Raw genomic sequence first — 27936 nt, 5'->3', positions numbered from 1 at the left:
CGGTGTGGGGGATAAGAAAATGAAACGTTTTAGAAAGTGTTTTGTTTATTAATACCTAACGGACTTTCAACCCAATTCATGCAAATTGAAAAAGTGAAATAAACACCGCGACTACATAATTCTAACACGAAGTAAAAAACCGGTTCACAGAACCAAAACAGTCCATCAAAGTCTCGTCTAAGAGCGGGCAGCTGACCACCCTGTATATATAAGATGCGTATAATTGTTAGGTCAAAAACACTGGGTCACTTTGAGCGAGTTTGCGCACTTGGTCGGGTCCGGTAATCGACGTAATCAAAAGTCCGTTCCGTGTAAAAACAAAGGCGATTTACATTATTTTCATAAATAATTAATGTATAGAGCAACACTAGAATCGTTAGATCACGCTAGATATGAAAACCAAATAAATGAAAAAAAAAAACAAAAGATTAGTTATCTCAACGCGCACTCGCGTAAAACTGTTCTTCCTCCATTTCAAAAAAAAAAAGAACAAAAAAAAATACTTCGAGAGCAAAAAGAATAACGATATACAAGGTTAAACACGTGAGGGGGCGAGCTAAATAATCACGTGTTAGAATTTCGGGGCGGCAGTGTTGCCGTTTACGATTTGTTCTTTCGGTTTGTCGCCGCGCGCGTGCTGCGATCTGTTGGCGCCACCGCCGCGTCCCTTGCCTCTAGATGGCGGCGCTGTTCCGTTCGGCAATCCGTCGTTGCCGCTCTGTGGTTCCTGCACGTCCGATGACGCGTTCACCGTACCTGCAAAACATCTCAATTTCTTACTGGAACCCTCACTGAACCGGCAACGTCGCGGCAAAACATTATTTTTGACCACCCTACGATTGACATTTTGACAGTGTTGTCGCACGTACAATGGAGTGAAGTAGATTTGAAACGTTGCAACTGTCAAAATCTTGCCCATCGAGCTATAAAATGTAATTGATTTAATTAAATAAATCCTATCAATTGACAGCTGATTTTTCACAGATTACCTGGGCAGCTACAGGGTGATTCTTTTAACCAATCTGTAGCCTAAAATATCGCCTTTTGATCACCCTGTATAGTCAAAGCTTCTAGAACATTTCAAATGCTTTTAAAACCATTCAGAACGTCTCAAAGATCTTTCCACCAAAGCCTCTCAAAGCTTCCAGAATATTTGAAATGCTTCTAGAGCCATTCAAAAACCTTTCCAAAGCTTCTAGAACATTTCAGACGCTTCTAAACCATTCAGAACGTTTCAAAGTCCTTTGCAAAGTTTCTCAAAGCTTCCAGAACATTTTAAATGCTTCTAAAACCATTCAGAACGTCCCAAAGACCTTTCAAAGCTTCTAGAACATTTCAGATGCTTCTAAAACCATTCACAACGTCTCAAAGTCCTTTGCAAAGCTTCTCAAAGCTTCCAGAACATTTAAAATGCTTCTAAGACCATTCAAAACCTTCCAAAAACTTTTTCAAAGCCTCCCAAAGCTTCCAGAACATTTCAGATGCTTCTAAACCATTCAGAACGTTTCAAAAACCTTTCCAAAACTTCCAGAACATTTCAAATGTTTCTAAAACCATTCAGAATTTCTCAAACATCTTTCTAAATCTTCCATAACATTGCAAATGCTTCTAAAACCATTCAGAACGTCTCAAAGTCCTTTGCAAAGCTTCCAGAATATTTCAAATGCTTCTAAAACCATTCAAAACCCTTCCAAAAACTTTTTCAAAGCCTTCCAAAGCTTCCATAACATTTCAGATGTTACTGAAACCATTCAGAACGTCCCAAAGACCTTTCGAAGCCTCTAGAACATTGCAAATGCTTCTAAAACCATTCAGAACGTTTCAAACACCTTTCGAAAGCTTCTCAAATCTTCCAGAATATTTCAAATACTTCTAAAACCACTCAAAACCTTCCAAAAACTTTTTCAAAGCCTTCCAAAGCTTCCAGAACATTTCAGATGTTACTGAAACCATTCAGAACGTCTCAAAGTCATTTGCAAAGCTTCCAGAACATTTCAGATGCTTCTAAAATCATTCAGAACGTCCCAAAGACCTGTCAAGACGTCTAGAACATTTCAGATGCTTCTAAAACCATTCAGAACGTCCCAAAATGTTTCTAAATCTTCCAGAACATTGCAAATGCTTCTAAAACCATTCAAAACGTCTCAAAGTCCTTTCCAAAGCTTCCAGAACATTTCAAATGCTTCTAAAACCATTCAAAACCTTCCAAAAACTTTTTCAAAGCTTTCCAAAGCTTCCAGAACATTTCAGATGCTACTGAAACCATTCAGAACGTCTCAAAGACCTTTCCAAAAATTCAAGAACATTTGAAATGCTTCTAAAACCATTCAGAACAGTTCCAAAGCTTCTCAAAGGTTCCAAAACCATTCAGAACATCTCCAAAGCTTCTCAAAACTTGCAAAACATTTCAAATGCTTCGAAAACCATTCAGAACATCTCTCAGACCTTTCTAAAGCTTCCAGAACACTTCAAATGCTTCTAAAACCACTCAGAACGTCTCCAAAGGTTCTTGAACCTTCCAGAACATTTCAAATGCTTCTAAAAGCCTTCAGAACCTTCCAAATACTTCCGAGAACAGTCTAGAAGCTTTTTAAACTGTCCAGATACTTTTACAAGCATTCAGAAGTTAAGAACTCCCACAATTCACAGCTGATTTCTCAGGTATATTGGCACCTAAAGAGTGATTTTTTTTTTAAGGATTTGTAACCTAAAAAAACCTTTTTTTTTTGTTCACCCTGTATACAGCGTTGAAACGTTCAAATATCGAAAATCTAATTAATTGGCAGCTGATATCTTTGTTACCTTAACAGCTACAGAGTGATTCTTTTTGAAGTTTTCAAGCAATTTTGTAGGGGGTGGAGTTTACTAGGCTCAGCGCCATCTACTTTACGTGAATAGTCGAAACTAAAATGACAGTTGTGCCGTGACGTTGCATTAAACTGATCTCTCAAACCCTACCGGTGCTACTCCACAAACTAATCTAATTCAGGTACCTGACGTTCGGGAATGTCCGGTGTCGTTCCGAGTGTCCGGATCGTCCCGACGAAAGCCGCGGCCCCCGCGCCGCCTACGCCTAAATCCACCCCCACCCCTTTGAACGCCGCCCGCGTTCTCCGACCAGCCCTCTTGACTCGAAATCGACTCTGTTCGGTAATCGCGACAACAAACATGCACAATGAGCAGGCGCAATAATTATAGTCACGTGCAACTTAACAAGCTAATGAACGGAACGTACCTACGTCGGCGCTGGACACGTCCTGGCTGTCCAGCACTGTTTCCTCGTCGTCATGGTTGCGACGACGATCGTCGCCCCCTCTACGGTTGCGATTGTCAAACTTGTGACCGTCGTACCGTTGCTGGTACCCACGACGGTCCGACACTCGATCCTCGGCCGTGTCCGGTGTCGTGCGACGGGAACCTTGAAAATGACAGTTGACAGTAAAATGCCACTTCAGCAGCTTGACGCTCAAAACCACCAAAAAGCAAATGGTTACCCTTCCAAAACCAGCAAATCCCACAATATACCGGAGTGTTAGTGAAAAGTTAGTAAACTTGACTACACCGCATTGAACCGTTGAAAGGGTACCCAAATGCCAATAGAAAAAAAAAATAAAACAGCGTTAATCTTATTAAAGTTATATTTCTAAAAAAAATCACAAAAATTTTTACGAGACACATTTGAGAGCCAGTCTTTTAAAAGCCTTTAAGGCTTTATTATAGTGTAGTCATCTTAGTTCAGGACAAACTACTTAAAACTACTCTAGAGTAGTACATTCGATTGAAACGAACGTGAATGTCCTTTAATTTGGTCACATGGCCTGGTTTTGCGTACCCTTCCGTAGGTTTTTCAACGTGTACGCGGTGTTAAGTTCGAGTTTACTAACCCCCTAAGTAAAATGCGCCCTAAGAGCGGTAAAAACAATGTCCGGAAATTACCTAAATACGTTTTACATTTACGGTGATGCAGATATAAGCCACTAGTAGTTAAATCTATCCGAAGCTCGATTATATCTGCATTAAGCCTCGATTTTTTTCTTTTTAATCCACTAAGAGTCAGTTGTATCGGTTGTGGTTAAATTGTTCAATTTGCATGAGTACAACTGACCCTAATAAACGGCTTTAAGGTTTTTGATTTAGTGGGAAATGAACGTTTAAAGACTCAACGAGGTTGCAACACTGTAAAGAGCTCAGTGACTGTTGCACGTTTTAAGTTTAAGTTTAAATTCAGGTGGCAACACTGTAAAAAGCGCATGAAGTCATTTTATCTCACTCTATGGAGATTGTTTTGACAGTTGTTTGGTTCGTGACAGACTGACCAATACGCAAAAACTGACAGTCGAACGCGACAACTGTCAAAAGACAGACAAACGTCACTTCAAAATTCAAATCCTACCCATCAAGCTATAAACTGCAACTTAATTAGTTTACACTAATTTCAAGTCTTTTAAAAGGATTTACTTTAGTTGTATGGCTTGATAAAGTGGATTTTGACAGTGTTGTCACATTTACAACGAATCAAAGTGCGTTTGAAGTGTCGCAACTGTCAAAATTCTACCCCCAGTTAACAAGAGGGTTTTTTAGTTTTGACGGACTGGATTTTGACACTGTTGCCACATTTACGTTGATTCGAAACGTCAACTGTCAAAATTAACACTTATTGCAGTTAACAAGAAGGTTTCTTATAGTTTTATAGCTCGATGGACGATGGAAACTATAAAAATCAAGTCATTTAATTGACACTGATTTACAATCTCTTAAATAAGCTTTTTGTTAGTTTTGTAGCTTTGTGGGGATAGTTTTGCTTTGTTTCTGACAGATAACGTCACTCTCTATGTCATTCATTCTATTTTTTCTCGCGCTCACTCCTTTACACTGTCTTACCCGTCTCTCTTCGGCAGCTTTACGTCCATTTTCCTTACAAAAACCTTCTCAGCCAAAACAATATAGTACATAACGCTCTACATTACAGAGAGAGAAAAAAAATAAAAATTTTCCTTTTTGGTTATTCCTTTGCTGTCAATACCACTGTGCTGTTATAGCAAAAATCAAAGTACACTGGGATGACGTCACAAAGTGCGTAAATTTTTGTCGTACTCTGGTGACAGAAAGTAACGTTCAAACTGTACTACGAGTCTGAAACAAACAGTGTTGCCATACCTTGAATAAAGTTCAGGCAATGTTGCCAAGTTTTGTTTCAGGCTTACGTACTGTTATTTACGGTACTGTTATTTTTTTTTAGTCCTCACTGGTATATTATGGATTTGCGGCGTTTTAAGAAACTCCAAGACAAAAATAATATTTACATTGTTGCCAATATTAAATGTGACACAAAAGTATTAATAACACTGAACGGGCTCGTTTAGTTACCATAAAACGACCCTCTATCAGGCACACTATACAGGGTGTCCGGTCCTATGCAAAGGCAAATTAAAAACCATTTTAGAGTCATTTCAGGTTAACTTATGTATACAGGGTCATCTAAGTTTTTTTTTTAAGTCCCTCTATACCGGACCTATTTTAAATTTTTGTACACTGTTTGAGTGCAGAAAAACGATACAGGGTAGTCACAAATTGGCATCAAAAAATGATTTTTAAAAATAACAAAATATTGAGTTATTATTTGAGAAATTGATGCATTTTGAAATAATCACCAACATCCAAGATAGCGTCGTTTTGCAAATATTAATGGTAAAGTAGGCTGTGGATTGTATCAGTTTGACGCTTTATCCAGTATGCCAAGCAAATTTCACGTCACGATGACGTAATTTGACAGTTGGTTATAATATTATTTTGTTCAAGTACGTCATCGTGACGTCAAGTTTGCACCGCCTACTTTGGTGCTATTCAAGCAAGTGACCTAAAATGGCTATGAAATTGATTGAAATTCTTACGATTTAGGATTGAGCTTCAGAGAGGGACACCCTGTATATGTTAGTAAAAAACCAGAAAAAATCCAAATTCAACACTAAAACAATTATTACATTCTAGCAAAAATCGGTTAAAACGGACGCATCAGTGGCGTCCGCGTGCTTTTTTTTTAGTAAATTAAGTCGTCGGCCGGGTCAGTCTATTAAGTCGTTATAGAAAGTTTTTTGTGATTCAATTGGTCGTGGTTTCGATGCCAAAAAAAAAAATCCCAAAAATGTCAATTGTAAAGTAATAATTGACAGTTGAATGACGCATGAAACCACGACCGTATTCGAGTAACGGCAGCGATTTAACGTGACGCTAGATGTCGCCACTGCTGCATTGGTCGTAAACCGGACTGGTCGGGCCGTCACTTACGGTCGCCGGCCGCCGCCCCCCTGCCCCCTCGCGGTATCCGGCCGTTCTTAACGCGACCGCCCGGCCGTCCGTCAATGTTATTATAGTCGGTCGGTTGCGTACCCTGACCGTAACGGTCGCCCTGTCTCGGTCCGCCGCCCCCACGGCCGCGGCCGCCCCTAAAACCGCGCGAGCCGCCCCTCGGCCCCCGTCCGTCCATGTCGCTGTTGAAACCGCGGTCCGACCGGCGGCCGCCCATCGACAACGACTGCATCGAACCCAAATTCGAACCGTGATGGATGCTGCGCAGTTGCTGATCGATTTCCAGTTTTTCTTGACGTAATTGCTCCACTTCCTGTTCAACAAAAACTGATGTAAATTGCCTGAAAAAATCTGTTCACGTGGTGTATACAGGGTGATTCATAACATAGAAACCAATAAAACATGTCTAAGATTGTGGAATAATCATGTAATCATAGCAACTGCCTGAATAAAGAATGACAGCCAATAACACGGTTACTTTGACAGTTACAGGGTGGTTCAATATACCATTTTGTAGCCCTTTAAACCCTCTTTGGAACACCCTATAGAGTGATATAGCTCACCTGTCAAATAATCAAGTTATTGAGCAATAAACACAGATTGGATGAATGGATGGCCATAATTGATAGTTTCCACTTTGACACCCACAAACTTGGTTACTTTGACAGTTACAGGGTGGTTCAATATACCATTTTAAAGCCCTTTTAACCCTTTTTGGAACACCCTATAGAGTGATATAGCTCACCTGTCAAATAATCAAGTTATTGAGCAATCAACACAGATTGGATGAATGAATGGCCAAAATTGATAGTTTCCACTTTGACATCTAATAACTTGGTTATTTTTACAGTTACAGGGTGGTTCAATATACCATTTTGTAGCCCTTTAAACCCTCTTTGGAACACCCTATAGAGTGATATAGCTCACCTGTCAAATAATCAAGTTATTGAGCAATAAACACAGATTGGATGAATGGATGGCCAAAATCGATAATTTCTACTTTAACACCCAATATCTTGGTTACTTTGACAGTTACAGGGTGGTTCAATATACCATTTTAAAGCCCTTTAAACCCTTTTTGGAACACCCTATATAGTTATATAGCTCACCAGTCAAATAACCAAGTTATTGAGGAATCAACACAGACTGGATGACCAAAATGGTCAGACATTTGTCAACTTGGCAACATTGCAAATTTTTTTATCTACATTATATAAAAGCCAACTTGGCAACACTACAAAACTTATATTACACTTTATAAGGAAATTAATTAGTTTGACAATATAACCACTTTTAAGAAAAATGGCAACATAGCAAAAATTTGTTACTAATTTAGGAAAAGATAGTTAATTTGGCAATATTGCTAGAATGTGATTATTAATTATTTATTAGTTAAAATAACTGGTAAATGTCAAATTAGTAGAGTACTTTGACAGCTCATAACTTGGTGATTTCTGACAGTTACAGGTGTCTAGTTTTGACCACTTTATAACCCTTAAAATACTCGTTAAATTCCCTTTTAATGTACTGGAGTAAATATTAATATTAGTGCACAAAAGTTAAATAGAAATTATCGGTCAACTTTGACGCCCCCTGGTAGCCAAACGATTCAACCAATCAACCAATGTTGCGGTATCGTTAAAAAGCTAATTTCATTGGCTATCTATTGACATATAACAATCCATAACATGTCAGTCAAATAAGAGAGTTATTCAGGTTCAAATAAAACAAAGCATAAAAATTGTACAGAAATTATCGGTCAACTTTGACGCCCCCTGGTAGCCAAACGATTCAACCAATCAACCAATGTTGCCGTATCGTTAAAAAGCTAATTTCATTGCCTATATATTGACATATAACAATCCATAACATGTCAGTCAAATAAGAGAGTTATTCAGGTTCAAATAAAACAAAGCATAAAAATTGTACAGAAATTATCGGTCAACTTTGACGCCCCCTGGTAGCCAAACGATTCAACCAATCAAGCAATGTTGCCGTATCGTTAAAAAGCTAATCTCATTGGCTATCCATAGACACATAAAAGTACATACTATGCCAGTCAAATAAGTGAGTTATTCAAGTTTAACAAAAACAGTACATTGACAGAAAACATTACTCAAAAACCAGAAGGTTATACTGGGTGATGAATGAAACATAAAAAATTTGGAGACACACGTCAAATGACGATTTAAAATAATATACAGGGTGGCCTTACCTTAAGATGAGCCAAGTGATATTGTAAGAGCACTTTAGCATTGGATATACTTTCTACGGTGCCGACGAACACAAAAGGAACTTGCCCCTCTTCGCGGGGAATCGTCGGTTGCGGCTCGTTGTCCCCCTCGATCTTGACCCGAACCTGTACAACGCCCAAAATAGAATACAACCCTCCGGTGTAAACGCACTCACCACTCCGCTTTTGTCGACGATTTCCTGGATGATTCGACCGTTTTTCCCAATCACTTTGCCCACCAAAGTTCGGGGCACTTGCAGCGATTCCTCGCTGTACTCCAGCATCGACCTGTTTTGCCAAATCAGCGTGGTTTTCCTCGGAATTTTCCCCGTAAATCTCACTTACCGAGCTTTTTTCACCGCCTCGTCCGATTCCCCGTAGATTTTGAAAGTGCACGTGTTTTCTTCTAGTTCAATGTTGGTGATTCCGTCGATTTTGCGCGCCTGTTGGATGTTTACGCCGTGAGCGCCGATCGCCAGTCCCATCAGATCTTCCTTCACATGAAACTCGTCCGAATATCTGAAATTACAGTAAATTCGTAAAGATTCTATGGAAAAAACCGTACAAACCACAAAACCAGCTAAAAATAATAACTGATACACTCTGTACAGTTCCATGACAACTTGTCACTGCAGAAAGTAAAATGGAATGTTGAAAAAATGAATTTTAAAAATAACAAAATATTGAGTTTTTTTTTAAATGAAACACCCCAATTCTTATAATTTTATCTTGGCAAGATAAAATTAAGGCAAGTTTGTCAAGCATTTTGAAATAATCACCAACATCCAAGATGGCGTCGTTTCGCAAATATTAATGGTAAAGTAGGCTGTGGATTGTATCATTTTGACGCTTCATCGAGTATGCCAAGCAAATTTCACGTCACGATGACGTAATTTGACAGTTGGTTATAATATTATTTTGTTCAAGTACGTCATCGTGACGTCAAGTTTGCACCGCCTACTTTGGTGCTATTCAAGCAAGTGACCTAAAATGGCTACGAAATTGATTGAAATTCTTACGATTTAAGCTTCAGAGAGGGACACCCTGTATATGTTAGTCAAGACAAAAAATTAACTTTGCCACTGAATTCTATGGCAATTTCCACATTTTTAAAGCAATTCTATGGTTCTATGGTTGGTTTCAGCACATAGAAGCTTTATAGCTTTACAGCTGCATGGATGAGATTTTGACAGTTTCAATGACAGGTTAGACTAAATGTCAAATCAACAATATTGCTTTGCATACAATTAAAACCACACTCAAATTACTTGATTAAAGTGATTTTGCTCTTCCAAGCAAGTTTTACAGCTTTACAGCTTCATGGGGAGTTTTGACACTTGACACTAGTATAACAGACCGAATTAAGTGTCAAATAAATTATACAGCTTTACAAACTGTCAAAAGACTGTCATGAAGGTATAAAACAGAGTGAAATTTATTTCTGCACTGATTCTGCTCTTCCAAGCAAGTTTTGCAGCTTTACAGCTTCATGGGGAGTTTTTGACACTTGACACTAGTATAACAGATTGAATTAAGTGTCAAATAAATTATACAGCTTTACAAACTGTCAAAAAACTGTCATGAAGATATAAAACAGAGTGAAATTTATTTCTGCACTGATTCTGCTCTTCCAAGCAAGTTTGCAGCTTTACAGCTTCATGGGGAGTTTTTGACACTTGACACTAGTATAACAGATTGAATTAAGTGTCAAATAAATTATACAGCTTTACAAAGTGTCAAAAACTGTCATGGAGGTATAAAACACAGCCAATTACTTGTTTAAAGTGATTCTGCTCTTCCAAGCAAATTTTACAGCTTTACAGCTTCATGGGGAGTTTTTGACACTTGACACTAGTATAACAGACTGAATCAAGTGTCAAATAACTTCCACAGCTTTACAAACTGTCATGGAGGTACAAAACAGAGTCAAATGAATTGTTACAGTAATTCTGCTCTTTCAAGCAAGTTTTGCAGCTTTATGGTAGGTTTTGACAGTTGAAATTAAAATAACAGACTTAACACAAAATGACGTAATAAAATACAGGGTGTCTTAGTGAAAATAACGCTTTTTTTGGGTTCGAACTCCACGCAGGCACTTGTAACCCTTTGTGTTTTAAGACTATTTTAACCTCAAATATCCCAGAAACCTTCAGTGTTTGGTATAGCAATTATAGGTCTATAAAAAGCCCTACATTTGTGCTATAAAATGACGTAATAATATACAGAGTGTCCTAGTTAAAATAACGATTTTTTTTGGGGTTTGAAGTGAATAATAATAGTGGTTTACTTACCCTCCAATTGAAGCTAACTTAGTGCTTTCCAATTGTCTGGCAGCCTCCTCGGTTCGTTTTAACAACAAAACCTTCTGACTGAGACTCCTGAAATGCATGTCCTGCAGCAACGCGGCCCTTTTTCCGACTGGATTCGCACCGGGAAATGACAAGCAGCGCCCCCTTGTCCGCGCTGTAAAAAATACGTCCGGCGCCTATCGCTTTGGCAAACTCCTTGTGGTTGTCCTTTTTACAGCTGCAATTTGACATTTGACAGATACTGTGATGGTTCGGTTAATCAACTCGACTTACTAGTCTCTGACGTCTTCCGGTACCTCTAATTCGAATTTAAAAAACATGGCCTTATCGATGGGGGGATTGTTGTTTTTTTGCCTAAGCCGATCGGTGCTAACTATTCTGTGTAGGTATTTTCCCAGCCCAGATATTCCAACACGTAAAAGTCGCCCTTCATCATCTGATTTACCAGGGAAAATCACTCAAATAACAGGGGGAAATCATTGAAACTACTACCTTAATACGCGCTTTCCACCATCCGTAACCTTCCTGATTGTTTGACCTGGAGAACACTTCCACTTCCATGTTCTCTGTGAACTCCACCTTAGTTTCGGTGCTTGTTGGTGGCAAACGGACTTGTTCGTATGGAAATTTTGAATCTGGCTGCCATCTACCGGTTTACAGGCCCGATTAATCGTAGCAAGACACTTTAGCTAAGCTTTTTATAGCTTAAGTCAGTGAAAACTGTCATAAAGCCATAAAATGCTGTACTGTACCATTTTCTGTGTTTTTCTCCACAAAAACTTATAAAAAAGAGAAAGAGAGACGAGGATTTTCTTTGTAAACGAAATATAAACAATCCATTAAAATTTTGGACAAGAAAAAATTACAATTTTCAGGCTCCATGGAGCCGTAAACAACTTGCGATGCAATTCCTCAAAGAAACACATCTGTTTGGCAATTTATACTTTCAGGTCACTGGTGAGTGGGTTTTGACAGTTATAACAACTGTCACGTGACATAGAAATTGTATCAAACAGTTTCTCAACGTCAAATTTGGCTCCATGGAGCTCTAAAGACTGCTTTCAGTGTAGCACCTTCAAGAATGGTGAATTGATGTGCATTTATTAGCCATTTTGTCATCATTCTCTAATTATGCAGAAATCTTGACAATTCAGTATGTTTATGAAAACACCCTGTGTATAGTGGTAGGGTTACATTATAAGGTTTTGACCATACTGTACAGTAATGCAAAAACTGGGCTTTAAGCCCCTTAATAAGATAACAGGCCCTAAATTTGTCCACTAACACAGTAAATAATGAGCTTGTAATTAATCTGATGTTAATTGGAGCTTAGATAACAAATACAGCAAAAGGGTTAACTTACTCATCCTCAAAGTGTACAAGCACCCCATCGTCGAAAACGTCCAGAATGAAGCCCTAAAAGGCAAAAAAAAATGGGGTTATAAATGGGGCACACACATTCACAATGTAATCCGATAGGATGAACACATAACCTTTGCAGGGAATTGGTGTAAAAACGATTTTTTTAACAAAGCAAGTGAAACCAAGGAATGGTGGGGGCAATAACGGGGGTGGTTTAATAAGGCTGTGCCCCAACACATGGGACGGTAACACGCCCTGTCAAACGGTCATGGCGGCAAATAAAACGGGGGCCAGACCGAAAAATCCGAAATTTTTGTTGTGTAGGGACATGAAACGCCGGCCAGACCGTGCGAGTTTGTAGCGTGACGGGGCGCGGCGCCTTTTGTGCGGCCCTCGCGCCCCTATTTACGACGTATTTTAAACGATACCGACCTTATAAAGAGCCCCATTTTCGCCGACAACTTCCACAGCCAGGTCCTCCATGTTAATTTTCTCTTTTAGTTGAGGAATCAGCCTTGAATCCTTTTGAGCCGAAGCAAATTCACTACTAGCCACAATGCTGCCGCCTGCCGATTCGCTGAAACATCAAAACTGACACTGTTGACGTTTGCAGACTTTTGACATTAAAATCTAAAATACAGGCAAAAAAAATTACAGTAAACCACTGCAAAACCCTAATAATAATTAAAACACAAACAAATGTATTATAAGAACCTGTGTGCAACTAAAATTATTACCAAATAATTTAAAAAATACATCCTAACCTGTCAACTGTCAATAAACCAAAAACTGACGTATTTATAAAATGGCCTGTTGTTGATATTAAATAATAAACATTGGTGCAAAAAGAAAAAAAGATAATAATCTGATAACAGCTACAATATCAGTTAATTACTAGTTGCAATGTTATCAAAATTGGTATTTTAGTAGGGCCAGCTAAACATGAGAACATGTCAACTAGCAGTGATTCAGAGGAGTTTTTCGATGCCCAGGACACAATATCCAGCATAACCCCAGGTAATTTCAAAATTTAGTCACTCACCTTGGAGTTTTTCACTCGCTGACCCTAGTAGAACCTTTTTGACAAAACCTGTCACTATATAAACTAGGTACCAGTTGTTTACTACAATTTCAGGAATAGACACAAGATGCCCCTCAAGAGAACACAACAAAGCGTTCCAGTTCAGTGCCAAACTTTCTGGAAAGCAGCAAGGGTAAAGGTGAATCTGAGGGTGCTGCAGTAGATCATGTCTTTCGGGAGCCCCAGGTGCCTGCCAGCAGTAGAAGAAAGTTTGAAGGTTATTAACAGCCTTATACTACTTCTTGTATATTAAACAATTTTATTCGTCTTGTTGCAGAGTTGCGAAAAAAAGCTTCAGCATGACGATGAAAGAGGGTTGTGGTAACATTACCCCTCCGCACAGTCAAACATCCTCCATAGGACGAAGTGTATGCGGCAACCAGCAAAACATCCCACCCATTTCGCGTTATTGAGCGGATACATTCAGTTTGCAAAGCATCAACTCCTTGAAACGTTTAATCAAAGGGATTAACAACAATGCAGGTTTGATGGTTCAGTTAGTGAGGTTAAGTTGTGACCTACTGTGCTACTGTAGATGGAGGGCGAAAAGCCATGTCCGTTTCGGCGTTGTCGTCCAGTTCTCTCGATTCTGAGTCGACGCAAAGTTCGAAAAAGTACCCCAGCACGTTTACGCTGTCTTCGACTGGTGCGGGGCCCTCTGGGACGGGAAAACAGGCGCTGCAGGAGCCTGACGTCATTGCCAGCACTAAACCCAAGCAAAAACCTCCATCCAGCGCCCCGGTGGCTCCTCCTCGGTTAAAAAAAAATCAAAAAAGCTGGATCCCTTGCTTTAGCAGTAAGTGTCATCAGATGTCTACTCCAATGACATTTTAGCCTAGTTGCTGCATTTTTGCTTTTTTAGACCAATCACAAATTACGGTGCTGACTTGCCGGTGTTTTTATTGCAGAAATCGTCCTCCAGTGCCTCGGTTTCCCACTCCAACTAATCCGGACAGTCCTGCCAGCACTATCGAGTATTTGACCAGGGAAATCGAGCGTTTGCCCTCAGTTTCCTCTGTCAAATCCCACAGGAAATGACAATTAACCGGCCAACAATCCGACGATCAATCGGTCCACTTTGAGGAGCGAACATTCACTGAGTATCGCGCAGGGTAGGTGTCATCCATGACAGTGATTAAACTGGCAGAAATCGTTTTTTTATTACCTTTAAAGTTTGATGAATGGGAATTAGATCGGGAAATCCTGGAGGCCCTACCGCAAAATAAAGTACTGATCCTATTTAAGGTACTTTAGTGGTGATTACAGTTGTTTTTGCCTTATTTATTGATTATTTGATGCCTCTACTAACACAACTAATTACTTACGAAACTGAAAACAATTCACAGCCTACTTGATTTGTATTGAATAATTAAATGGCGGATTGCATGTTACTTCTGTCAAATGTCAAAAAAAAAAGTTTTCGACAGTTGACATTGATCAAGCTTTCCTCCATCTGGATTTAAATATGATTTTTGCGTTGTTGAGTGTTCTGTCTTGCATTCAGATAACTAGAGGAGACTTTGTGGTAAAACCTCTGGACACGGTGAGCTTGAAAGCTCAGGTGTACACAAGCAATGCGGCTGTCAAAGTTTTGACAAAACAGCTGAAGAATTACCTGAAAAAACTACTAGACGTCACATCCTCCACCAGTGTCCAGTAGCGTGGGACTTACAGTCTAAGGCCCTCATCGGTAATAAACTGGTTTTTCCCCGAATTTACGTGTTTAAGGGGGCTTTTTGCGCAGCGGCACCCATCAAACTGCGAGCCGGCACAGTTCGAAGGACCGACGCAAATCGGCCGGCGACGAAAACCTCCTCTATCCCTACAATTTAAAGGTTAGGACGCACACCGACTCTGGTAAACAATTGTCCGACATGGAAATCCTAGAACAGGTTACCGTCTTAAATCTGGATACTGGTAAGACCACTCTGCAAATTATGTTTAGACTTTAGGAACATATGACTATAAAGATGGTGTTACAAAAAAAAAAATAATCACCTATGTTGGTCATTTTTTGAGCAACCCTGTATATTGTAAATTAGGGGAGAGGATACCGTTAAGTGTGGCCGAAGACAAGTTACCCCAGTGCATCAATCCGTTGTCTTTGCACATAATGCGTCTGACGTCAGAGACGTCAGTTCCTCCAGCTATGGACAAGGACAAGGAGAGTGACGAAGAAAGCGTTTGCAACCAAAAAACCACGAACATTCCGATCGTGGACGACAACGAACCGGGCGGTATGTTGTCTTTGTCTTAGCCGTTAACCAACGGACTGAATATGAGTAGTAGTGAGAAAGAGAACGGCCAAACTGAAACGACTAATCGGAACAAACGTCAAAAAGGCGATGCACAAGGCTAAGAGTATTGCGCAGGAAGTGTCGCACGCTCGCCACAAAGAAGACATTATCGACATTGTTGACAATGTAACATCCGGGCGAACCAAAGCTGTAAACTGAAGTAAGGAAAATTCGTATGAGTGTACAGGGTGGCCTATTTGTTTGGGGAAACTCCCAAAACCGTTACGAAATTGTAACTGTCAAATTATGTTATTATTACCACTTGACAGCTGTCGAGTGCAGAGTAACTGTCAAATAACGTAAGTGTTGTGTTGGTTGTTTTACAGGCGTCAAACTCCCATAAAGGTCCTTACAGTTTGAGAAAATCGAACACGTGCAGGAATTGAAGAACGGCCAGCACGACGGCCCGATTTGGTGCATGAAGTTTTCGATCTGCGGCCGTTTGTTGGCCACAGCCGGCCAGGACGATTCTGCGCATTTGGATGGTTAAAGACGCCTACCCTTTCTTCCAGGTATGTTCCTCACCCTGACATTCTGACTAATTAATTTCAGTTGTCAAATAGTACTACAAAATGTTTCAAATAAGAGACTCAATAGCATTTAGATGTCTATGGAACTTTCAAAATGGTTCTAGAGGCCTCTGGCAACTTAAAACAAGTTTGGAAAGGTTTAAGACAGTTGTAGACGGCTCTGGAAGTGTTTAGAATGTTCTCAATGACATTTAAAGGTTGATGAAACTTTCAAAATGGTCCTAGAGGCCTCTGGCAATTCAAAACAAGTTTGGGAGGTTTAAGACAGTTGTAGACGGCTCTGGAAGTGTTTAGAATATTCTCAATGACATTTAAAGGTTAATGGAACTTTCAAAATTTTTCTAGAGGCCTCTGGCAACTTAAAACAATTTGGGAAAGTTAAAGACAGTTGTAGAGGGCTCTGGAAGTGTTTAGAATATTCTCAATGACATTTAAAGGTTAATGAAACTTTCAAAATGGTTCTAGAGGCCTCTGACAACTTAAAACAAGTTTGGAAAGGTTTAAGACAGTTGTAGAGGGCTTTGGAAGTGTTTAGAATGTTCTCAATGACATTTAAAGGTTAATGAAACTTTCAAAATGGTCCTAGAGGCCTCTGGCAACTTAAAACAAGTTTGGAAAGATTTAAGACAGTTGTAGAGGGCTCTGGAAGTGTTTAGAATGTTCTCAATGACATTTAAAGGTGAATGACACTTTCAAAATGGTCCTAGAGGCCTCTGGCAACTTAAAACAAGTTTGGAAAGGTTTAAGACAGTTGTAGAGGGCTCTGGAAGTGTTTAGAATGTTCTCAATGACATTTAAAGGTTAATGGAACTTTCAAAATGGTTCTAGAGGCCTCTGGCAACTTAAAACAAGTTTGGAAAGGTTTAAGACAGTTGTAGACGGCTCTGGAAGTGTTTAGAATGTTCTCAATGACATTTAAAGGTTGATGAAACTTTCAAAATGGTTCTAGAGGCCTCTGGCAACTTAAAACAAGTTTGGGAAGGTTTAAGACAGTTGTAGAGGGCTCTGGAAGTGTTTAGAATGTTCTCAATGACATTTAAAGGTGAATGGAACTTTCAAAATGGTTCTAGAGGCCTCTGGCAACTTAAAACAAGTTTGGGAAAGTTAAAGACAGTTGTAGAGGGCTCTGGAAGTGTTTAGAATGTTCTCAATAACATTTAAAGGTTTATGAAACTTTCAAAATGGTTCTAGAGGCCTCTGGCAACTTAAAACAAGTTTGGGAAGGTTAAAGACAGTTGTAGAGGGCTCTGGAAGTGTTTAGAATGTTCTCAATGACATTTAAAGGTTAATGGAACTTTCAAAATGGTTCTAGAGGCCTCTGGCAACTTAAAACAAGTTTGGAAAGGTTTAAGACAGTTGTAGAGGGCTGTGGAAGTGTTTAGAATGTTCTCAATGACATTTAAAGGTTAATGGAACTTTCAAAATGGTCCTAGAGGCCTCTGGCAACTTAAAACAAGTTTGGAAAGGTTTAAGACAGTTGTAGAGGGCTTTGGAAGTGTTTAGAATGTTCTCAATGACATTTAAAGGTTAATGAAACTTTCAAAATGGTTCTAGAGGCCTCTGGCAACTTAAAACAAGTTTGGGAAGGTTTAAGACAGTTGTAGACGGCTCTGGAAGTGTTTAGAATGTTTTCAATGACATTTAAAGGTTAATGGAACTTTCAAAATGGTTCTAGAGGCCTCTGGCAACTTAAAACAAGTTTGGGAAGGTGTAAGACAGTTGTAGAGGGCTCTGGAAGTGTTTAGAATGTTCTCAATGACATTGAAAGGTTTTTGGAACTTTCAAAATGGTCCTAGAGGCCTCTGGCAACTTAAAACAAGTTTGGAAAGGTTTAAGACAGTTGTAGAGGGCTCTGGAAGTGTTTAGAATGTTTTCAATGACATTTAAAGGTTAATGGAACTTTCAAAATGGTTCTAGAGGCCTCTGGCAACTTAAAACAAGTTTGGGAAGGTTTAAGACAGTTGTAGAGGGCTCTGGAAGTGTTTAGAATGTTTTCAATGACATTTAAAGGTTAATGGAACTTTCAAAATGGTTCTAGAGGCCTCTGGCAACTTAAAACAAGTTTGGGAAGGTGTAAGACAGTTGTAGAGGGCTCTGGAAGTGTTTAGAATGTTCTCAATGACATTGAAAGGTTTTTGGAACTTTCAAAATGGTCCTAGAGGCCTCTGGCAACTTAAAAAAGTTTGGAAAGGTTTAAGACAGTTGTAGAGGGCTCTGGAAGTGTTTAGAATGTTTTCAATGACATTTAAAGGTTAATGGAACTTTCAAAATGGTTCTAGAGGCCTCTGGCAACTTAAAACAAGTTTGGGAAGGTTTAAGACAGTTGTAGAGGGCTCTGGAAGTGTTTAGAATGTTCTCAGTTACATTTAAAGTTTAATGGAACTTTCAAAATGGTTCTAGAGGCCTCTGGCATCTTAAAACAATTTGGGAAGGTTTAAAATAGTTGTAGAAGGCTTTGGAAGTGTTTAGAAGGTATTTCAAAATAAAATATTCGCATAGGACATGCGCAACAAGTACAATACGGAAAAAGTGTCCCCCACTCCGTCGCAAGAATCGCTGACGTCACACCACTCGACCGTTGATCACTCGTTGGCCGCGCTGGAAAGTCTCAGTCCTGAGGAGGCCGCCCGGTTGGTTTTTATGCCGAAACCGTTCTGCACCTATTCGGGACACACGTCCGATTTGTTGGACGTGTCCTGGTCCAAAAACTACTTTATACTCTCCTCCAGTATGGACAAAACTGTCAGGTGAGTGATTGACGGTTCCAGTTTGACAGTTTTGACAGGTTTTTTTTCTGCCAGATTATGGCACATATCGAGAAAGAGTGTCTGTGCTGTTTTCAGCACATCGATTTCGTCACCGCCATTGTGTTTCATCCCGCGCGACGATCGGTACTTTTTAAGCGGCTCCCTGGACGGGAAATTACGTCTCTGGAACATTCCCGACAAAAAGGTACCTTTCAACGAACGACTTTGAATTGTTTTGACAGAATGATTGACTTTTGACAGGTGGCAGTTTGGAACGAGGTGGAGGCAAACCGAAACTGATTACGGCCGCGAATTTCTGTCAAAATGGCAAATTTGCTGTGGTGGGAACGTACGATGGCAGATGCATATTTTACAGGTAAATAAACACGTGACGTCACTTACTTATGAGGTATATTTCCATTGACGTATTAAAGGTGATTGGTTAGTGTCACGATTTGTCCGTTAGAGGGCGTTAAAGTTGCACTACCAGGTTTCAGTGCACCAACTCATTAACCTCAATAACTCGCTTACTAGCAACACTTTGTATAGACTTTTATACGTCAATGGAAAGCCAATTAAATAAGCTTTCCATTGACGTATTAAAATTGATTGGTTAGTGGCACGATTTGTCCGTTAGAGGGCGTTAAAGTTGCACTACCAGGTTTCAATGCACCTATTCATTAACCTCAAATAACTCACTTACTAGCAGCACTTTCTATACACTTTATACGTCAATGACGTCCATTGACGTATAAAAGTTGATTGGGCGAAGTTCAGCTGTTTGTCAAAGAGAGAGAGAGAGAGATAGACTTACGTCATTGATTTCAGTACGGACCAATTAAAGTATCACACTCAAATTCACGTGAGATCGTCAAGAGGTCGCAACGCGATTGGTCGTAAAGTGAGCGGAATCGAGCCAATGCCGGGCGAGGACAAAATCTTGGTGACGTCAAACGACAGCCGCATTCGACTGTACGACTTGCGCGATCTGAACGTTTCGTGTAAATACAAGGAAAAGGTTTGTTCCAACAACATGCCACAACCAGTGGTTTTCTGACAGTTCCCGTTTTGACAGGTTACGTGAATATGAGCAGTCAAATCAAGGAAGCTTTAGCCACGACGGTAAATACATTGTGAGCGGTTCGGAAAACCGCGACATCTACATTTGGAACACGCACCACGATTACGCCAAATTTTCGTCGGTGCGCCGCGACCGTAACGATTTTGGGAGGCGATCAAGGCGCACAACGCCGTCGTGACCTGCGCAGTGTTCGCCCCCAACCCGCCCCCATCATTAAATGTTGGAGGAGAACCAGTTGAGGTTTAGGCCTGACAACCAATCGGAGCACCACAAAGTATGTACTTTTACGATCGCTGAAATCTGAAAAATGGTCCACCCTGTGTATAGACTTGTGACGTCATTTTGTAGCCCTGACTATGCGCAATCCAACGGTATAATAACATACAGGGTTCCCAATTAAATAGTGCAGTTTCAGGGCTTTGATTGCCCTCACTGTTCTTTTTAGGAAACTTCCAACAAAATCCTTCACTCTGTATTCCTAGAAAACTGTCCACCCTGTATATGGACATGTGACGTCATTTTGTAGCCCTGACTATGCACAATCTAACGGTACAATAACATACAGGGTGTCCCAATTGAAATAGTGCATTTTCAGGGCTTTGATTGCCCTCGCTGCTCTTTTTAGGAAACTTCCAACAAAATCCTTCACTCTGTATTCCTAGAAAACTGTCCACCCTGTATATGGGACATGTGACGTCATTTTGTAGCCCTGACTATGCACAATCTAACGGTACAATAACATACAGGGTGTCCCAATTGAAATAGTGCATTTTCAGGGCTTTGATTGCCCTCGCTGCTCTTTTTAGGAAACTTCCAACAAAATCCTTCACTCTGTATTCCTAGAAAACTGTCCACCCTGTTATGGGACATGTGACGTTATTTTGTAGCCCTGACTATGCACAATCTAACGGTACAATAACATACAGGGTGTCCCAATTGAAATAGTGCATTTTCAGGGCTTTGATTGCCCTCGCTGCTCTTTTAGGAAACTTCCAACAAAATCCTTCACTCTGTATTCCTAGAAAACTGTCCACCCTGTATATGGGACATGTGACGTTATTTTGTAGCCCTGACTATGCACAATCTAACGGTACAATAACATACATGTCCCAATTGAAATAGTGCATTTTCAGGGCTTTGATTGCCCTCGCTGCTCTTTTTAGGAAACTTCCAACAAATCCTTCACTCTGTATTCCTAGAAAACTGTCCACCCTGTATATGGGACATGTGACGTCATTTTGTAGCCCTGACTATGCACAATCCAACGGTACAATAACATACAGGGTGTCCCAATTAAAATAGTGCAGTTTCAGGGCTTTGAACGCCCTCGCTGCTCTTTTTAGGAAACTTCCAACAAATCCTTCATTCTGTATTCCTAGAAAACTGTCCACCCTGTTTACGGGACATGTGACGTCATTTTGTAGCCCTGAATATGCACACTCCAACGGTATGATAACATACAGGGTCCCTATTAAAATAGTGCAGTTTTCAGAGCTTTGATTGCCCTCGCTGCTCTTTTTAGGAAACTTCCAACAAAATCCTTCATTCTGTATTCCTAGAAAACTGTCCACCCTGTATATGGGACATGTGACGTCATTTTGTAGCCCTGACTATGCGCAATCCAACGGTATAATAACATACAGGGTGTCCCAATTAAAATAGTGCAGTTTCAGGGCTTTGATTGCCCTCGCTGCTCTTTTTAGGAAACTTCCAACAAAATCCTTCACTCTGTATTCCTAGAAAACTGTCCACCCTGTTTACGGGACATGTGACGTCATTTTGTAGCCCTGAATAATGCACACTCCCAACGGTATGATAACATACAGGGTGTCCCAATTGAAATAGTGCAGTTTCAGGGCTTTGAATGCCCTCGCTGCTCTTTTAGGAATTTCTAACAAATTCTTCATTCTGTATGCTAGAAACTGTCCACCCTGTTTACGGGACATGGACGTCATTTTGTAGCCCTGACTATGCACAATCCAAACAGGTGTCCCAATTAAAATAGTGCATTTTCAGGGCTTTGATTGCCCTCGCTGCTCTTTTTAGGAAACTTCCAACAAAATCCTTCACTCTGTATTCCTAGAAAACTGTCCACCCTGTATATGGGACATGTGACGTTATTTTGTAGCCCTGACTATGCACAATCTAACGGTACAATAACATACAGGGTGTCCCAATTGAAATAGTGCATTTTCAGGGCTTTGATTGCCCTCGCTGCTCTTTTTAGGAAACTTCCAACAAAATCCTTCACTCTGTATTCCTAGAAAACTGTCCACCCTGTATATGGGACATGTGACGTTATTTTGTAGCCCTGACTATGCACAATCTAACGGTACAATAACATACAGGTGTCCCAATTGAAATAGTGCATTTTCAGGGCTTTGATTGCCCTCGCTGCTCTTTTTAGGAAACTTCCAACAAAATCCTTCACTCTGTATTCCTAGAAAACTGTCCACCCTGTATATGGGACATGTGACGTCATTTTGTAGCCCTGACTATGCACAATCCAACGGTACAATAACATACAGGGTGTCCCAATTAAAATAGTGCAGTTTCAGGGCTTTGAACGCCCTCGCTGCTCTTTTTAGGAAACTTCCAACAAAATCCTTCATTCTGTATTCCTAGAAAACTGTCCACCCTGTTTACGGGACATGTGACGTCATTTTGTAGCCCTGAATATGCACACTCCAACGGTATGATAACATACAGGGTGTCCCTATTAAATAGTGCAGTTTCAGAGCTTTGATTGCCCTCGCTGCTCTTTTTAGGAAACTTCCAACAAAATCCTTCATTCTGTATTCCTAGAAAACTGTCCACCCTGTATATGGGACATGTGACGTCATTTTGTAGCCCTGACTATGCGCAATCCAACGGTATAATAACATACAGGGTGTCCCAATTAAAAATAGTGCAGTTTCAGGGCTTTGATTGCCCTCGCTGCTCTTTTTAGGAAACTTCCAACAAATCCTTCACTCTGTATCCTAGAAAACTGTCCACCCTGTTTACGGGACATGTGACGTCATTTTGTAGCCCTGAATATGCACACTCCAACGGTATGATAACATTACAGGGTGTCCAATTGAAATAGTGCAGTTCAGGGCTTTGAATGCCCTCGCTGCTCTTTTTAGGAAATTTCTAACAAATTCTTCATTCTGTATGCTAGAAAACTGTCCACCCTGTTTACGGGACATGTGACGTCATTTTGTAGCCCTGACTATGCACAATCCAAACAGGGTGTCCCAATTAAAATAGTGCAGTTTCAGGGCTTTGAACGCCCCTCGCTGCTCTTTTTAGGAAACTTCCAACAAAATCCTTCACTCTGTATTCCTAGAAAACTGTCCACCCTGTATATGGGACATGTGACGTCATTTTGTAGCCCTGACTATGCGCAATCCAACGGTATAATAACATACAGGGTGTCCCAATTAAAATAGTGCAGTTTCAGGGCTTTGAATGCCCTCGCTGCTCTTTTAGGAAATTTCTAACAAAATTCTTCATTCTGTATTCCTAGAAAACTGTCCACCCTGTTTACGGGGACATGTGACGTCATTTGTAGCCCTGACTATGCGCAATCCAACGGTATGATAACATACAGGGTGTCCCTATTAAAATAGTGCAGTTTCAGGGCTTTGTTTGCCTTCGCTGGTCTTTTTAGCAAAACTTCGTCGTCGACAGGCACAAACTAACCACTAACGCCGCCATTTTTGTCTCATAGTACATAGTAGGCGTTGACTGCACTTGACAGGTTCAAAGCAGTGTTGTCAAAGTTATTTCGTTTTTTTTTCAGGTGGACGATCGGTTGTGGAGCAACATACCAAAGGATGTAGCGGTACGTGTTGGTTTCGGCCGATTTTAACGGTTGCATCAAGGTTTTCGTCAACAAAACCAAACCAAAACACAGTTCCTTACCAGTTTCAGCGATGGCCTAATTGGTATAAACTGTCACTGTCACATTACCGCTTACGTTTTTGTTTTTTTTTGCATACTTTACGGAATAATACGCGGTTTTATAGTCCAATCAATTTAATCTGTTGAAACAAATTAATGAATGTTTAAACGGAGTTGTTAATCGCCTTTTCCCGGGCTTTAGACCACGACTTCCTCTTGTCCTGGTCTTTTGGCATCGACCAAGACTTGCTGCGCCGTTTTGCCTGTTCCTTCTGCTCTTGTAGTTGCCGCGTGTCATAAACTTTGACGAATCCACTGACCTTTCCCTAGACCTTTCACACTATGTACCTTTATTCCAGCGTAAAAGTTAAAGTTACCTGGATTTTTCCCGGCTCGACCGGCGCTTGTTTTTGCTCCCGGACCTGGTTTTTGACCGACTTCTACGCCTGCTCTTCGACCTAAAAAAACTCAAAATTAACACTAAAAAATAAATTATTTACACTCGCCTGGATCTTCGATCGTAACTTCTGGATTTACTTCTGCTGCTACTACTGTAATCCCGTCTTCGGTTCGATCGTTCCTGGACCTGCTCCTCGATCTACGCCTGGAGTAACTCCGGCTACGCGAACGGCGCGGAGAGTACGAGTGGGACCTAAACTAACTAAATGACTCGTTCTAATCAGTGAATTGACAAACTCTGACCTCCTTCTGTCGTGAAAGTGTCGTGGCCGCGAGTTGGGATTGTAATACTTTGAGTACTCATCGAACGCCCCCGGTACGTGGTAGGAGCCCCTCGAATTGGGACCACCACGGCCCCGACCGTAGCCCCGGCCTCTCCCACGACCTGCGCACGTTTGATTCGGTCTAGAAAGTGATAAATCAACGCTACCCCGTCCACGGCCTTTGTAAACCGCATAAATGTCAATGTCGGGTAAATTTGGGGCCCGAACGGGGACGGGTACATTGCCTGGTAGGGGAAACCGTACAGGGGCGGCACGTCGTACATCCGATCCGCCGGATGCTGTCCGTGCATCCCTGAGTTGCTTCGGTCTGCTTAAAATAAGAAATTATTTTGTAGCGAACTAAGTATTGGACGAGTTGTGCGCGTCCGCAACTCGTGACAACGTTCGGCAACCGCTAACCCTTACGCACCGACTGAAGCCGAAGTTTTACGATGAGGCTCTGGATACGGACGCGCCCAAACTCTTCCAATACTTTTGTTTACTTCTAGTTTAAGAAGAAAACTTTAAATACAAAAGTGGTAGATACAAATGTCTACTACATTTCTAAATGAATTTTAATCATACAGGGTGTCTCAAAATTACGTTAACCAAACTTACCTTTCTTTTTGCAAACTTGGATACTACCGTAAATTCGATTGTTATGTATGATATTCAATTGTATTTTGTCTAATAAAAATGTATTGAATCAACTTGGTTCGAAATCAAATATGCTACGTCTTACAAGTTTTAATTTTTTTGAGACACCCTGTATAATTCAATATTGTCTGGAAATATAACAGACATTCCTGTATTTAAAGTTTTCTTCTAAAACTGAAAATAAAGCTTATAGTGGTTTATGACAGTTGTCACGTGACATTCAGGACACTTTTTATACTGATTGTTACGTCATCGTTGTCAACAGCCATACAGATGATCGTTAACTTGATTTTGTCAGATAATCGTGTTTTGCAAACTTGATCATCAAATAGTGGATATTTAAGGCAACTACAACACGCCCTCTAGCGACCAAACGGTTAAACTTTTTGGTAATAAGCAAATTTAGGTGTAAATTTTTTTTTAAAACAAACCTGTTGGTTCGTCCAATGAGAGTTCAGATGAACTGGACGAATCAGAAAATGTTGCTGGTTTAATTTTTTTAGCGATTAAACTCTTCAAAACTGCTCGTCCCTTCACCGCGTTGTGCAACTTTTCCTTCTGGTCCAGATAGTTCAACTCTCGAATGTTTTTCAGTCTTCTCAACTGTCAAAAAAAAATTATTTTTTTTTTTAACCACCCTGTATAAGTAACCCTTACTTCGTCAGCGCGTTTGTCCGGAACGTCGTAACGTTGCACGTCTTCGCTGTGTTTTTCCTGATTACAAATTGAAGGTGAAAAGTGTGGTTAGGTTATTTAGCACCGCCTACCTTGACTCGTTTAAACAACTCCTCAACCAATCGGATCGCTTCGAGTTTCCGTTGCACTTTAACGAGTTTTTTTCTTTTCGCTGGCGATTTTTCGCGTTTATCTCGTCCGATCCGGTGATTTCCAGTTTTTTCATTATTTTCGCTTTGCGTTTTTCCTCGCGCACGTGTCTGCGGATTTCCTTTTGCGTTTTCAGGTTTTCCTCCTTTTTCCTGGCAAATTTTTTGAAAAAAGACTGTTTTAACCCGAAAATACTTACTTCTCCGCCTCTTCTAGTCGTCTCTTTTCGTCCAAAGCCTGCCTGTCTTGTTCCTCTTTTTCTTTCGCTTTTTTCACCATTCGGTCCCTGACAATTTCCCGTCTCCTAATGGAGGCATCACTGCAAAAAAATTAAAAACTTCACCTTCCAGTTAAACTAAACCGAGCTTAACCCTGAGAATGAATGGTTAATTAGACTAGGAAACTTGGCATCAGCCTACCGTCATTCCCAATTTGAGTCACGTGATCGTTTTCAACAGTCAAATTCCCCTAAAAGGGCTACCTGACCATTTTTAAGCCCCCAATGAATCTTGAGGGTCAGATAACTCTTCTTAGGGTTAAAAGAGCATGTTTACAGTCACATGACCGTATTTAAGGTTAAAATATTGTTATGAAAGTCACCTAATCATTTTTACTATTGAAAGGAATACAACTGTCAAATTTGAGCTGTTAAGTTTACTTACAGTGTGGTTTCATCTCTATACACACCTTAAATGCTTGGTTTTGTCGAAATCCACTTTAATTTCCACTTCCATGTATCCATCTTCAGTTTTATGCACCAGTTTCTTGTCGCGGGAAACTGTCCATGGCTTTCGTGAATCCCATATAGTCTTTGAACTGTACATAGCCCTCAAACCAGTCCATTTCTCAAAACAAGACAATTTCAGTCCGGAAATGTGATCTTTCATTTTTTTACGGTAGGGGTCGCAAATTGGAATGTCCACATAACGAATATTCCCAAACTTTTCAAACACTTTGTAGAATACTTTTCTAGAAAATTTGCGTGCACTTTGCTATCAAATTAATGGTAAAACCAACCTGAAGGGATCAAATCATCGTCGTTTTTCAAATGACTGGATGCAAACCATTTGCTAGGTACATTAGAGATGTGCATGGTGTCAGGTCGTTCCCCAGCCTTCATTTCGTCCATATCCTTAGCTTCAGAGAAGTAAGCATCCCAAATACGTCGATTAGGAAACTCCGAGCGCCACTCAGCTGCTTTGACCCTCATCAAGTCACTAAAGTCCTTCAACTTGATCATTTTGTGGTTCAACTTGCTTATGACCCGCTCCAATTTGGCACGTTTCTCCACTTCGGCCTCCAGCCGCACAAACTCCACCGTAGTCTTGGATACTTTCAATACAGTAAACTCATCGGGCTGTATGAGTTCTTTCAGCTTATCCATGATCTCCCAGTGGGACACGCTTTTTCCCAGCTTTTTTAAGTTGGGCAACTGCAACGAGATGCCCAGCTTGGCGATGGGGCGCAGGTAGAGCTGCTGGGACAGGTAGAGGGGCTCCAACTCGGACGTGCAAGGGCATCTCTGAAAAACATTCATAGTTCCAGCCTCCGTCACTCGCCACTAGGCAAATGAAAGGCTAGACACCAGAATTCAGTAAATTTTATGTTAATAAAGCCTAATCTTCCTTTAAATAATCCCTGTAGAAACAAAGTAAAATGTTATGATTGATTTTGATGCGGGAAAGTTGGGTTAGGGGACTAGAGTTGTTTGAGTGGTCAAATGTCAAAATTATTGAAATCTGTCAACTTTGCGCAGTGTTGCCAAACTAGTTTTAGGATACGTTATCAAAATAGTAGTTTACGGTACAATCTTCCAATTAATTCAGCCCTAGCTAACTCTCTAGAGTGTGAACAAGTCGTTTTATACTTCTATGAATGACTACAAATTAACTTTAACA

The 27936-nt window shown here is 40.4% G+C and overlaps 3 protein-coding genes and 1 long non-coding RNA gene across 4 annotated transcripts; 2 read left to right on the top strand and 2 right to left on the bottom strand.

Moving 5' to 3' along the window:
• Positions 1 to 27: 27 nt before the first annotated feature.
• Positions 28 to 13272, bottom strand: Fmr1 (synaptic functional regulator FMR1). The gene is given in 15 exon segments (XM_081990448.1): positions 28 to 756; positions 2994 to 3143; positions 3236 to 3418; positions 6388 to 6619; positions 8522 to 8665; positions 8716 to 8827; positions 8885 to 9058; positions 10831 to 10952; positions 10954 to 11065; positions 11122 to 11224; positions 11227 to 11284; positions 11341 to 11494; positions 12212 to 12264; positions 12643 to 12787; positions 13253 to 13272. Coding segments are annotated over 14 exon segments (1833 nt in total). The 5' UTR covers positions 12694 to 12787; positions 13253 to 13272; the 3' UTR covers positions 28 to 571.
• LOC145736714 (WD repeat-containing protein 44) lies at positions 12852 to 24003 on the top strand. Its single transcript, XM_081991128.1, is given in 31 exon segments — positions 12852 to 13227; positions 13260 to 13279; positions 13352 to 13508; positions 13569 to 13576; positions 13578 to 13601; positions 13603 to 13650; positions 13652 to 13703; positions 13706 to 13774; positions 13827 to 14087; positions 14154 to 14265; positions 14966 to 14969; positions 14971 to 14981; positions 15036 to 15208; positions 15334 to 15528; positions 15578 to 15743; positions 15908 to 15939; positions 15942 to 16053; positions 16055 to 16100; positions 18618 to 18865; positions 18920 to 18933; positions 18936 to 18994; positions 18996 to 19070; positions 19127 to 19145; positions 19148 to 19241; positions 19694 to 19887; positions 19926 to 19967; positions 19970 to 20083; positions 20086 to 20161; positions 20163 to 20224; positions 23734 to 23775; positions 23778 to 24003. Coding segments are annotated over 31 exon segments (2694 nt in total). The 5' UTR covers positions 12852 to 13160; the 3' UTR covers positions 23876 to 24003.
• Positions 14270 to 14975, top strand: LOC145736180 (uncharacterized). Its single transcript, XR_014179841.1, has 2 exons — positions 14270 to 14536; positions 14796 to 14975. It is a non-coding gene; the product is annotated as an uncharacterized LOC145736180 (long non-coding RNA).
• Xe7 (A-kinase anchor protein 17A) lies at positions 23952 to 27728 on the bottom strand. The gene is given in 16 exon segments (XM_081990471.1): positions 23952 to 24166; positions 24212 to 24292; positions 24341 to 24416; positions 24419 to 24486; positions 24537 to 24678; positions 24724 to 24765; positions 24768 to 24887; positions 25645 to 25816; positions 25871 to 25927; positions 25981 to 26073; positions 26076 to 26190; positions 26238 to 26357; positions 26726 to 26811; positions 26813 to 26880; positions 26883 to 27007; positions 27052 to 27728. Coding segments are annotated over 16 exon segments (2091 nt in total). The 5' UTR covers positions 27576 to 27728; the 3' UTR covers positions 23952 to 23964.
• Positions 27729 to 27936: the final 208 nt, after the last annotated feature.

Source organism: Ips typographus, linkage group LG12, assembly GCF_016097725.1.
Source record: "Ips typographus isolate SLU linkage group LG12, UJ_Ityp_2.0, whole genome shotgun sequence".
In the NCBI taxonomy this organism is placed as follows: Eukaryota; Metazoa; Arthropoda; class Insecta; order Coleoptera; family Curculionidae; genus Ips; species Ips typographus.
This window is presented reverse-complemented; position numbering and strand designations above follow the sequence as displayed.